General features: G+C 42.6%; 1 protein-coding gene across 7 annotated transcripts in view; it reads left to right on the forward strand.

The window, feature by feature from the left end:
• Positions 1 to 12,778, forward strand: part of ATP2B2 (ATPase plasma membrane Ca2+ transporting 2) — a 360,194-nt gene that overhangs the window by 227,990 nt on the left and 119,426 nt on the right. For all 7 annotated transcript variants that reach the window (XM_018084874.1, XM_029964651.1, XM_018084876.2 and 4 more), the window contains one exon: positions 11,760 to 11,957. In XM_018084874.1, the coding sequence (XP_017940363.1) occupies positions 11,760 to 11,957 (198 nt within the window). The remainder of the gene's footprint in view (positions 1 to 11,759; positions 11,958 to 12,778) is intronic.

Raw genomic sequence — 12,778 nt, forward strand, 5'->3', positions numbered from 1 at the left:
CTACAGGAAAGGCAGATGATGGATGTACATGTAGAGATGTACAAATGCTTAGGAATTTGTGTTGGACACATCAGCAGAAGTCAAAATATTATATTGCCTTGTAATAAAAACACCAAATTACTGTTAACAACCGTCCTTGGGCAGTTTCAGTGAGTAAACAAAAATTACATTTTCTTAATGCCCCCCAAAATAACCCCTACAGTTATTAATTAACCTTCATTATACAGGTAGAAGTTTAGCTTTTTAGTTAAGAGAAGGTCTCAGATGAGAAGTCATTTAATCCCTTTATGGCTTTCAACCTTCTCCTTGCACAGCAGTTCCCTCTGTTTCTATTTTTCTCGCCACTTGGTTTGACTTTCAGCCCATTAATTCCTCACTATGTTTCCTTCTGGGAAAAGGCCTCTTAATCCAAAGTAAGAAGATCCCCACAAAGAGTTAATCCATACTGGTTAATCAGGAAGAGATGTTCTAGAATAAATCCACCACTGAGAATAGATCAATCCCTTAGTCTGAGTTTGCTGAGACCACTTTCCCCTCAGCATCTCCAAGCTGCTGCTGGAGACAGGCACCTCCTCATCTCAGGAGGAAAATGGGAGCTGAAGGCACATGTCACCAACAAGAGAGAAGGGCAAGTGGGTAATAATGAGTACAGGAGTGTTACACAGGTAACAGTGTGTGTTCTGTGTTAGGTGTTCCACAGGTCTAATCATTTTAATGCTCCTGAGCAGTGGGGTGAAATCCATTGCATTCTCAAAAAGCATCTTATCTTTCTGTCTCCTCACAAGTTGGGTATTGTGGTTGTGAGCGACATCACTGCCACTTGCAGGAGTGACAGTAGCATCTCCTGCTGCTCACAGATGGCATAATGATCACAGCACTGTGTTTTCTTTGGTGTTCTCACTTTTTAAAGCTACCTCGAGTGCTCTCCTGAACACACAGCAGTGTGAGGAGCACCAGAGCCAGTGCTCTGCCTCTGCATAGCTTGGAGTGAACACAGCACTGTGCAGGTGACAGGCTGACATCACTCACAGGAAAAATGGGTGACACTGACAGAGAGCAATGAAATCAAGAATTGCCAAGTAGCAGCACTTAGAAGTAACACCTCAGAAAAATGCTGCTCATTGCTATCTGGTTTATTCGTTGCTTTTTTTAAGTGAGGGTGTGAAAGAATCACGCTGTGGAAGCAGGCTGGGCAAAGTGGGGTTTGGTATTTGATTTTGACTTGGTTCTAGATACCCCAAAAATATGTTTATTTCTTCAGAATATAAGATTTCTTCTTCTGTTATATGTTTTCATGTTAAAGGTTAAAGCATCTATATGAGGAATCAGCTACTTTAACCTACACATTCTGGGAATTGTATAGAAAAACCTCTTTTCCATGCTGTTGTTATTGTGAGAGCATATGTTGTTATGCTGTGTTACTCTTAACCTTTCCAATAGGCTTCATCAAATAAATGTGAACTCCAGACCCCTGGAACTGCTGATACTAAAGAAACTGTGGTGATAACAGCAGCAAATAATAGTAAACATTCTTCATATAAGAGGAGATGCTTTCTCTCCCTGAAAGAGGGACTTTCTGCATAAGAGCTTCATGCTGGACTTAAAACTCTCTCTAATGTGTCTTGCATAATATTTTCCTCACTCAAGGCCATGATTTCCCAGTTTCATGGGCTTTATTCCTTGGGCAATTGCTTTCTCAGATTGCTGTGACTGTCATCCCGAGTGGACAGGCTCTGTGGAACTGAACACAAAATCATGAGGAGTCTTTAGGGAGCCCAGGCCACACCACCCTGAAAGGACATTATGGTGTGAGAAGGCAGCTGGGGCTGTCCCTGGGACCTCTTGATCTGTGTTGAATTAGTCAGGTGGCTGCAGCTTCTGGGATGTTTCACCGACACCGACGTCCTTCGAGCGTAATGTTGAACTTGCATAACTTTGAGTGACGTGAAGTAACTTCAAAAACTGTGATAAGCTGGAAACATCAAAGGGGAAGAGGTTTTTTCACCTGTGGAGAGCTGACAGTCCAGCAGCAGTTTTTGTAATTGTGGGCTTTTTTTTTGTTCAGGGTTGCTCAGCAGGAGTGCCCGGGCTCAGTGCCGGTGGTCACGCTCACATTGGTGGTATCTCTAGGTGGACATGTGGACTTGGTCCCGTGCACAGTCAGTCCCCGTGGTATTCCCTGCTCTACCATGTGCCCTCTGGCTTGGTGGTGCTCACCTGTTTGGCTGCACTTCTCCAGGGCTTAGAGGAGCACCAGCACACAGGCAGCTCCAGCAGATGCCTTCATGCAGGCACGGAGCTCCCCATGGACCATGGCTGATGGAAATGTTTCCAGTGGGACACTTGCATTTCCCCAGGCTGTGCTGTATCCACACAGTAGCTGTCTCTCTAGCAGCCAGAGAGGTTTACTTGTCAGCAACAAGCTGTGCTTTGGGAACGGGGATTCATGGATTGATTTCAGGGTCTTTTTTCCCCTCCCCATTCCCTGTAGTTGCCATTGGCAATATGTATGAAGTGGTGAATTTTTTGTGGGGCCCAGGGAGGATAGTGGTAAGTGGTTATGAAGGTATGTTAATTAAGGAGGGCTCTCCACTTTGACTTTATTGTGTGCTTATTTATTCCTCGATCTTTTTCTTGTCTAAGACCTTGGATCTCCTCTGTTAAAATCACACAGTTGCTCTTTGCCAGTACCTGATTGACATGTTAGTGCTTTCCAAGCCTGATCCCACAGAATAGCCAGCAAGTGTGGCTTAAGATGTAGCCAGGGATGCTTGATTTGATTTAAACATTAGGAGAAGAAAAAGCTTTCACATTACCTGGAACAATCATGTTATTATAACTCAGCATGGTAACAGCATGTCTTTGATACTATTTCCCTCATCCTCCTGGTGAATGTCATTGAAATAGTCCCATCTTACATATCTGTGTTTCTACAGGAAATCAGGGCTGTGTGGGTAACACATAAACCTGTACAGGGACCATTTGTACAGTCCACTCTAAATCCTAATGTAACCTTCTGTGGGAAGGGAGGGAAATCCTGTTTGTTTTATTAACCAAAAAGGTTTGAAAAAACCGTCTCAAGGCTTTGACTGCCTGGAAGGGGGATTGGGGGAAAGTTATAGTTGCATTCCCCCATTCTCTCTCTGTCTCTTCTAAGAAACCCCAATGCCATTAAAAAACTGGGAATATGTGATGCTGAATAAACCTGAAGTATCCAGTGTCTGTGGGGTATCCCACTGGTTTGGGAGGGGGTTGGCTTGGCTGCAGTAAAGCCCTTCCATAGTCTTTAGATTACCTGTCTCTTAGTGCCAGATGAAGGTCTGCACTGTTGTTTATTAGTCTAATACAACTAGGAATTTTTAATGACTTTTTGTTGTGTGGTTGGTGATGGGTGGGAGCTGGATGGTGGAAATACATACTGGATTAGGAGTATTTATTAGCATTGCTGCCTAGAATCTGTAATGACTTTATTGTACGTGACACTACATCATGATAGAACAAAAGAAAAACATCTCCAGGAGCCTGGGGTACCCAAGGTGAGTCATATGGGAATGGTTTGATCATTATCAAATGGAATAAGAGCTGAAGAAATGATTTCTGGTGGGATAATTCTCTTCCCTCCCAACAGCCATATACTCCCACTGACAGCAGTACTTTAGTAAAAAAGAAATCCTGATTCCTCTTTCTTCATCCTGGACCTTCAGCTCTCATTGAATGTTTTATCAGCCTTTACAGAAATCTTTTTGTTCTCTGTTTAGTCAAGAAAAATATGAGTTATCTGTTACAATGCATGTCTTGCCTGTAATGTTTGCTGTCTTGTCTCTTGCCCCAGTACTGGCTGATGTTTATGCACTGCACATAAGTCCAGTCATTAGATTATTATGAAATCATAGCATGTCTTTCAGATGAGTGGCTTTTTTCTGGGGCTATGTTACAGTCACTATCGAGAACCATTTCTGGTTCTGCTGCTATTAGTCATCTTATGTAAACGATTTGTTCCTGGTGAATAGCTTCATTTCAGAGCAATTCTACTTCAAAAATAAATCAGAAGGTGATAGAAGAGATGACCCCCAAATGGCTAGATGGGGAAGTGAATGAAACATGTCATGGAGCGTTCAGAGCTTCTGGGCAGGAATAAACCCTGTCTGGTATCTTGCAGCTGAGCGTCAGTCAGGAGTGCCAGCAGATGGGAATTTACTGCCCAGAACTGCCACCAACCTGTCTGGGGCGAGAACCTCAGCCTTTCCCTGCCTTGTGGAATTGAGATGAAGTTTTCTAGCATTTCTACAGCTACAAAGAGTTTGAGAGATGGAGACTCATAGTGGAAGTGCACGTCGTTATGTACCGGCTGCCAAGATTTGTGTCAGACGTCCAGTCAGTAAGAACAACTGTTAGGTTCTTCAGTTGTTTCATTTTTAAAGAAGTCATGGAATTTAAGAGCTGTTTCTGTACTTTGTGTGAGTTATAGGAGGGTTTTTGTAATCAGCTGGTTTCTTTCCAGATGCTGAGGAGCAATCCCTGTCCTGTGGGGTGGCAGAGCTCCAGAGGGCAGGACATGCTGGCTGGGCCAGTTGTTGCTGTAAGATGTGAGAGGGAGGATGATTAATGAGGAAATGGAGGGGGGAGGTCATTAATTCCCTGTTTCTGTGCTCCTCTCTTCTGTATGTTGGCTGTTCAGATTTGGCAGCAAAGCATTTGACTCCAGGAGGTTCTAAGTGGACTCAGGAATAGTTGCAGCAGCTGCTTAAAACTTACAGGACATGTGCTACATGACTTGTAATGCCAAAAGCTTTTAGTTTTTGGACAAATTTCTTAATATTTAGGTAAAAAATGTATGCAAATGATATTAATGAAAACAGGTAATGAGATTCATTACACTCACAGACAGCTTTGTTGTCCCAGGATTAGAAGGAAATTATTATTTGTTGAGGTTCATTCACTGGTGAAATTCCAATTCACCTTGCTGGAATCAGTAAATGCTCTAATTAAACCCTCTCTTATTGATGGACAGCATTCTCTCAACTGACTTTATTTTAGTATGACCTGAGCAGAATTTCAATGTACTGCTTCAAAAATCCTTTTCAGGCAATGTACATGGTAAAACTGGGAGGTCACAAAGGCATCCATTCCAGGGGTGAATATTTTCACTTTGTGTTTCACATCCCTGGTGTTTGTTTTACTTGGAAAATAGTCCTCTTGTGTCAGTTTAATGCAACATGTGTTTTTGTGGTATACTTGGTACCAAAGCAGGTGTTTCTTTACTCAGATAAACAAGGGTCATGAAGAATTCATGACTTAATGAAGGCTGATGTTGGATTACATCATAGTGTGCCTGCTGACATCATTACACTTAAAGGACAAAATAGACCTTCCTGAGCATTTGATCAAAACCATAACAGTGATCCCAGTTTACTGTGTGTGTCTCCTTGCCTTCCCCACTTTCTTGGGTAGGGACAGTTTCCTAAGGCAGACCTCAGAAAGTAAACCTGTGAGTTCGTAGCTATTGATTTGAATTGAAAATGTGACATTTTCAGCTCCTTCAGCTCTGTATTATCACTACATGCGTAATACTTCTTACACTGAAGTGGAAGAAAAAAGCCCTGCTGTCGTTTCTAGCTTGGAGAGAGAAAAGCAGAACAGTGCTCAGGAATCTGCTTCCAAATCCAGAGAGTAAAATCCCACTAAAAATGTTGAATGGGACTGTGGGTTTGAATTTCTCGTGTTACAACAGCAGTGACTGGGCTAATATTTCAAATTCATGCTATGAAGATGTGAGAATCTGTGCATGAGATACCTGAGCCAGTGGGCCTGGGCAGGTTGTCCTGAGTCTTTGTGTGTCAGCAGGGGTGGCAGGGGCTGTTTCAGAGTTAAATGGGAAATAAATGGAACTGGGGAAACAAGGCACAGAAAATGGAATAATTGCTGAGGTCATATTTTGCAGTGGTTTACTTTTCAGTTTCTGTGAAGACCTGGCTAATGTGGTGGTGGGAGTGCTCATCATTGGAGAAGAGAGTTGAAGGTTGGGGTCATTGGGGTTTTGGAGATAAAATATAGGTCTGAGTTCTCATAGGAAGAATTCATGGATGTCATCTGGAATTGTTGTTCCATATTTGGTTAGTTCACCAACCAAAATAGTTGGCTTTCCTCTGCCTTCCTTTCCACAGCCTTTCCTTCCTGTGCTGAACAAACTTTGCATTTGAAGTTATTATGCTGTGATTTTTAAATTACACTGTTTGCATGTTTTGCTCTTTGAAATTTTTACCTACTTTTCTGGCTGAATCAGAAAATGTATAGAAGAAAGTTAATAAGCAATGAAGGGTTTATTTGCACAATTAGTGCAAATGTAAATTCTCCAGTCTTCAGCTCATAATTTAAGCCAATTTGAAACATTCTCTTACAAGTTTTATGTTGGTTTTTTTTTTATTGTTGCTTTAGTAGTGCTGTGCTTTTGCTATTTTTGCAGCATCAAAATCATTCTCTGTTTGTCATGCTCCATTTGGTTGCAGTGGAGATGACTGTCAGAGAAATACAATTTTCCAGGCATTAATTGAAACGATGGCTTTCTATTCAGCATGCAGGAACTGACAGATGTAGATAAGGAACAGAGAAAATTCATTAAGTGGCATTTCTCCAGTTTTTTGTTCTTCTTCTACCTCCAAAAAAAGCAACAATGCCAGATTAAATCATAAATGCATTCAATATACTGCACAACATTGTAGAAAATATTTTCTATGGAATCGTTTTCATTCGACCACAAATTTGAAATAAATTTTGGGGAAAAATTTTGGAAACTGAAACCTTAAGAAATTACTCAAGTGTTGGAAGCATCAGTAATAAATTTTCACAGTGTTTCCTGAATGGGTGTATAATATTTGTATATAAATTTGACCCTAATCTACATGTCTATTGTAAAACGCTTCGATCAAGTAATATTGCACAACTTTGACCTAGAAAAGCACTTAAAAATAAAATATTCATGCTTGTGTGGAAAAATGAACATAAATCCAGCCAGTTTGTGACTTATTGTCATACAGAATATCAGATGGGTCATACAGAATATAAGACTGGCACAGGCTGATGCTTGTGCCAGTAACGTAGGAAATCTGAAGTCATATTGAAACTGGTATTTCCATGCAGGTTTTTTTAGTCCCATTGGTTGTTTTTCATTCCCTTAGCTGTTTTCTGTCTCCATATAGAAATGATATTTTAAATTACTTTCATTTGCAATGCTCTCATTGTCCCAGGTCTCCTGGGATAAGCGAGAAATAAAAATACAATATTCAGGAACAGTGATGAAGTCAGTGTGTGCAATCTGAAAAAAAACCAACATAAACCAGTCTAGCAGCAGGAAAGCCATCTCCTGGTTGACAGTACTGGTGAGGACAGATGTCCCTGTGCAGCCCTTGCTGTGCTAATTGACGTGTTTGCCATCTGTGGTGCCTGTCGGAGCAGCTCCCGCAGCTCTGCCGGGGCCACGGGCAGCCCCCTGCCACCTCGAATCCTCCCCAGCAATTCAGGCTTGCTCAGAGCACCTTTAGGACTATTTCACGTTTCTGAATAAAGCAGGATACTTGGAAAAGATAAAGGGTGCTCCCCTTGTATGTTCTGTCAGCAAAAACAATGTGAATTTGTGGAAGTTTTTCCAAATCAACATCTCACCTTGCCTCAGATGCTCAGTCCCGTTTGCAGGGGCTGCATCTCCCTGTGGAACTTTGTCCCTGCAGGAGGGGAGGAGGAGGGGCAGGCACTGATCTCTGCTCTGTGGGGACCAGGGACAGGACCCCAGGGAACAGTTGGAGCTGTATCAGGGGAGGCTGAGGTTGGATCTCAGGAAAAGGTTCTTCCTCCAGAGGGTGGTTGGGTGCTGACCAGGCTCCCCAGGGCAGTGGGCACGGCCCCAAGGCTGCCAGAGCTCAAGAGAGTTTGGATAACACTCTCAGGGACAGGGTGGGATTGTTGGGGTGTCCTGGGCGTGGCCAGGAATTGGACACAATGATCCTTGTGTGTCCCACCTCAGGACCTTTTGTTATCCTGTCCCTTTCTGACCTTGTCTCTGCAGTAATGCTTAGAACTGTTATGATCTGATTTCATCACGTGGTCTGTAGATTTCTTCATTGTCCCCTTTCCCTTCTCTTTCTCTCAATTTGGGAGTTTGTTTCTGGTAGTCAGTGGGAGAAAAAAAAAAAGCCCCAAAACTTCGCTGAATGGGATTTTGAGTGTTGGTCAAGCCTCTGGAGAAGGGAAAGTGCTTGGTTTGAACTGAGCATTGCATTTAGTTTTCTAGGATTTGTAAATGATTTACAAGGAGATAAATTTCTTTATTGAAGATGAATATACTCTGCTTTTTAGATGAGACTGGGTGAGTAATTTCCCCAAGACATAGACTTACAGAAAAGAGTAAAATCACATGCATAATTTACTCTTGTCTATTTGTGGTGCCTAAGGAACATAATATTTGTTATAAAAAATGAAAGAGTAAAGTAAAATTTGTCTGAATTCCAACAGGTGTTACGTAGACTATAGTCTGGAAAATGGTGCTGGCCATTTAAACTCAGTTTAATCCTCAGCCTTATGATGTCTAAATGAAGAATTTTTGTCTTAGAGAAAAAGCAGCAATTCAAGTTCCAGTGTGTCTCTTTTGCTTTGGAGGCTTCTTGGGATGTAGGTGTATTTAAACAGGCCTTATAAACATGGGATAGGAGACGTGTGCTTTGCATTCCCCCCTGACAACGAGGTATAAGGCACGATTTCAAAGTCACGTGTCGCGTCTCAGTGAACGTGATGAGGATTGTTGAAAAATGCTGGAGCAATTTCCTGTGCCATTCCAGCCATCCCTTCCATGCTGGTGAGTCCCTAGTCACGTGCTGACCTGCTGGAGCTGGCCCACCACTGAGCACATATGTTCTGGGTTGGAAAACGCCTTTTTCCGACATCTCTTCCATTTTCAAACGCGCTTTAAAGTCCCTCCTGTTTCGGAGTTTTGTTTTGCTGCTCGAAGAGGCATGAGATGAAAATTTCTGCCCCCACAGCTGTCAGTGCTGCCCAGGGAATATCCCTTTCTGGGTGAAGTCAGCTCTGTAGAGGAGTAGGTTGTGTTTGGGGGCATGGTGCAAATCGCGCGTACCCTTTTTACAAGTCATATGAGGAGAGGCTGAGGGAGCTGGGGGAGCTCAACCTGGAGAAAAGGAGGCTCAGGAGGGACCTTCTCACTCTCTACAACTCCCTGATAAGAAGGTGGAGCCAGGTGGGGGTCGAGCTCTGCTCCCAGGGAAATAGGAACAGAACAAGAGGAAACAGCCTCAAGTTGCACCAGGGGAGGTTCAGGTTGGTTATTAGGGAAAATTTCTTCACTGAAAGAGCTGTCAAGCACTGGAACAGGCTCCCCTGGGGAAGTGGTGGAGTCACCATCCCTGGAAGTGTTAAAAACAATTACAGACATGATGCCTGGGGACGTGGTTGGGTGGTGGACTTGGCAGTGTTGGGTTAATGGTCAGATTCAATGATCTTAGAGGTCTATTCCAGCCTTAATGATTCTGTGATTCTTTGACTTTTAGTGAAACTCCTCCCTTGCATTGAGGGGCTTTGCAGGCCTCTGCAAGCTGATCAGACTGCACTTGTTTGGTTTTTGTGGAAGGCTTGTCCCTGTGTCAGATCCCATCAGCAGCGAGTGACTGCCCTGCTCTCTCCTAACTTCTGTAACCCATGCTGGGTCACCAAAAGGCTATCCCATGGCTCAGAGCCTGCAGTTCCTCAGGGGGGGAAAGGGTCTACCCTGCCTTGGAAGCTGACTGGGAGCTCTCAGAGGAGTGGAGAGCTTTGACATGCTGTTGTTTGAATCATGGGAGATAACACAGACACATTTCATGACTGCTGGAAGCTGTCACAGTGTCACTGAGCACTAGGTACTGAAAATTAAATGAAGTGAGGTAATAATAACTACAGCGTGCCTTTATCTGGGGGAGAAGGGTTGTGTTTCTTAGAAGCTGAAGGTAAAATGAAAGTTTGATGAGTTAACCTAGAGGCAGAAGCTCCACAGCAGCTGTAATTATACACCTGGAGTGAAAGGTGAGTCACCATCTGCCTGGACTGTGGCAGGACTGATATGTTCAGAACAGCATCGCTTTCATCTTGGGGAAATGGTGCTTGGGCCCAGTGCTGTCACCTGAGAGGGGTGGGAGAGGGACAGGGGCACTGCTGGGGGTGGGTCCTGGGCCACCAAAACACACAGTGGGGACTCTCAGCACATTAGGAGCATGACTGGTGTTCCTTGATGTCCTGAGGATGATGTTTCTAGGGCTTCCCATTCCTGATGTACCCCATGGGTGGTGATAGGATTTGGGATAGCCAAGGACTCACCCTGAGCTGCGTGAGCTGAGGAATCCTTCCAGTGTGGGGTCCATGGTTTCCTCTTGCTCTCCTGCAGGCACCTTTGTGTTCCTCTGAGACGAGCCCTGAACTTCAGTGTTTTCCAGGTGTCATGCAGGGGTGAATAAGCATAAACAACTTGACACTTCTATCACAGCCAAACCTATAGTTTTATCAATGTTCCAACTGGGTCGGTCTCTTCTCTCAGGCAACAAGCGATGAGGTGAGAGGAAATGGCCCCAAGTTACACCCTGGGAGGTTTAAATTGAATATTAGAAAATATTTCTTCATGGAAAGGGTTGTCCAGTATTGGAACAGGCTGCCCAGGGAAGTGGTGGAGGCACCATCCCTGGAGGGATTTAAAAGACCTGTGATTGTGGTGCTTTGGGGACCTGGTTAAGTGGTGGCCTTGGCACTGTTTGGTTTGATAATCTTAAAGGTCTTTTCCAACCTAAACAATTCTATGATATCAGGTATTATTTGGCAGATATGTATAACACTTATTGCAGTTCTTTATACTGCTGAGACAGATATATGGACTCAGTTATTAAACCCTCATGCTTGCAAGTCTTTTTTTCTTTTTTTTTTTTTTTCCCCCTGGCAAGTCACTAGATGTTCATACTTTAATATAATCAAAAAATAGGAAAAGGCCCCCCACTCAAGTGGGTTGTTCAGCACAACCACCCATTCCTATCCTGTATCCTTAAATTGGAATGATCTTAAATTGAAGTGTCATTCAAAATATGTGCATTTTTATATCAATTTAAGCAACCGTACCATTCCTTTTTCCCTGTCTGTGCATATAGAACCTGTCATTTGTCTTTCTTCACGTGACAAAAATGTGGTGCAGTTCATTCCAGTGATGAGTTGCAGTCCACATGCAGCCAGAGGGGTTCCTTTGAAGCAGCACAAGGCATGTTTTATTGATTTATACTTTGAGTTCATCGATCTGCTTTCAGAAAAAAAGTATCATCTTCTACTGGTATTTCCAAAAGCTGCCAACAGCTATTCCAGCTTCATCCCAAATATTATTTATTTGTGCTTTATGATCTGTTTTCAGAAGTCATTGCTTACATGTACATGTGTATATATGTACCTAGGTCTTATTAAAATAAATCTCCTAATTCAAAGACTTTTTTTATGATTAAACCTGGCAGGAATTTTTATTAAATGGAGCCCATAAGAATTCTGTTCAGAACATAAGGACAAATCATCTTGCAAAAGCAACATTTAAGTGGAATATCTACCTGTTTGTTGATATGTGATAGGTGTTTGTTGATAGGTGACACAGTTTGTTGCTTTCCTTAAAAAAGTAATTTATAGGAACGCAGATACAAGTGGGCATTTTCTACTTCCCTGGAATTTTAATTTGATTTATTTTATTTTATTTACAGGATTAGCCGGCACTGCTGCGGACCTAGAAAAAAGAAAGCTTATTTTTGGAAAAAATTTTATACCTCCAAAGAAGCCAAAAACATTCATACAGCTAGTTTGGGAAGCGTTGCAGGATGTGACTCTTATAATCTTGGAAATTGCAGCCATCATATCTTTGGGGCTTTCGTTTTATCAGCCACCTGGAGAAGGGAATGAAGGTAAAAACTCTTTATAGAAGTCATCTCTGTGAGTTTAAGTAAAGCCAGTCCTTAAATCAATGTTGATCTCAAATCAATGCCATCACCGCTCTCCAGAAGGTCACTAACAGGAAATTTCCATGTGGTTTGTTCCTGATACTGTTACATCTGGTGCTGACATATTTTTTTTTTTGTATCCTGACATTTCTTTATGCAAATCCTGCACCTTGTGACACATGCTAAGAAAAAGCACAACATTCTTATCGAACGGGAGTGTTTTTGTTGCCGTTTCCACCTCTGTGTTTGGTGTTTGTTTAATTCATCTTGGGTGGTTGTTTACCACGTCACAGAGGAGAAATATGTCATTGCTTATATAACTGATGTATCCAATCCACAGGAACACGGACAAGTCTGGTTTTTACCAGCTGAAGACTCGAACTTAGTGGAATTCACACATTTAAGTATTTTTAGGGATGGGGCTGAGGCTTGTGAGCCTGGCTCAAAAGGGAGTTCTGGAGGCAAACTCATGTTACTGATAAACCATATTCTGCAAAGCTTTCACACCCTCCCTGGCCCCCTTTTTTCTTCTCCCCTTTTTCCCCCCTTTGGAAAGTACTCTTGAATTCACATGCTTAAAATACCCGTTCCTCTCCATAAATGCAAGATTTCCATTTCTGGCGACTGATCCAGATTTTTTTTTTGTCCCCCTCCTGCTCTCTCCCAGACTTATAAAGCTGGATAAAACATGCTGTGTGAAATGACGTGAGCAGCTTGGCAAATGCAGGAAGAATGTCTTCCTCTAAATATAGCCCTGAAATGCTTTTTACATTTGCTGCAGTCTC

The sequence above is a fragment of the Manacus vitellinus genome, unplaced genomic scaffold, assembly GCF_001715985.3.
Source record: "Manacus vitellinus isolate BGI_N305 unplaced genomic scaffold, ASM171598v3 scaffold_77_pilon, whole genome shotgun sequence".
In the NCBI taxonomy this organism is placed as follows: Eukaryota; Metazoa; Chordata; class Aves; order Passeriformes; family Pipridae; genus Manacus; species Manacus vitellinus.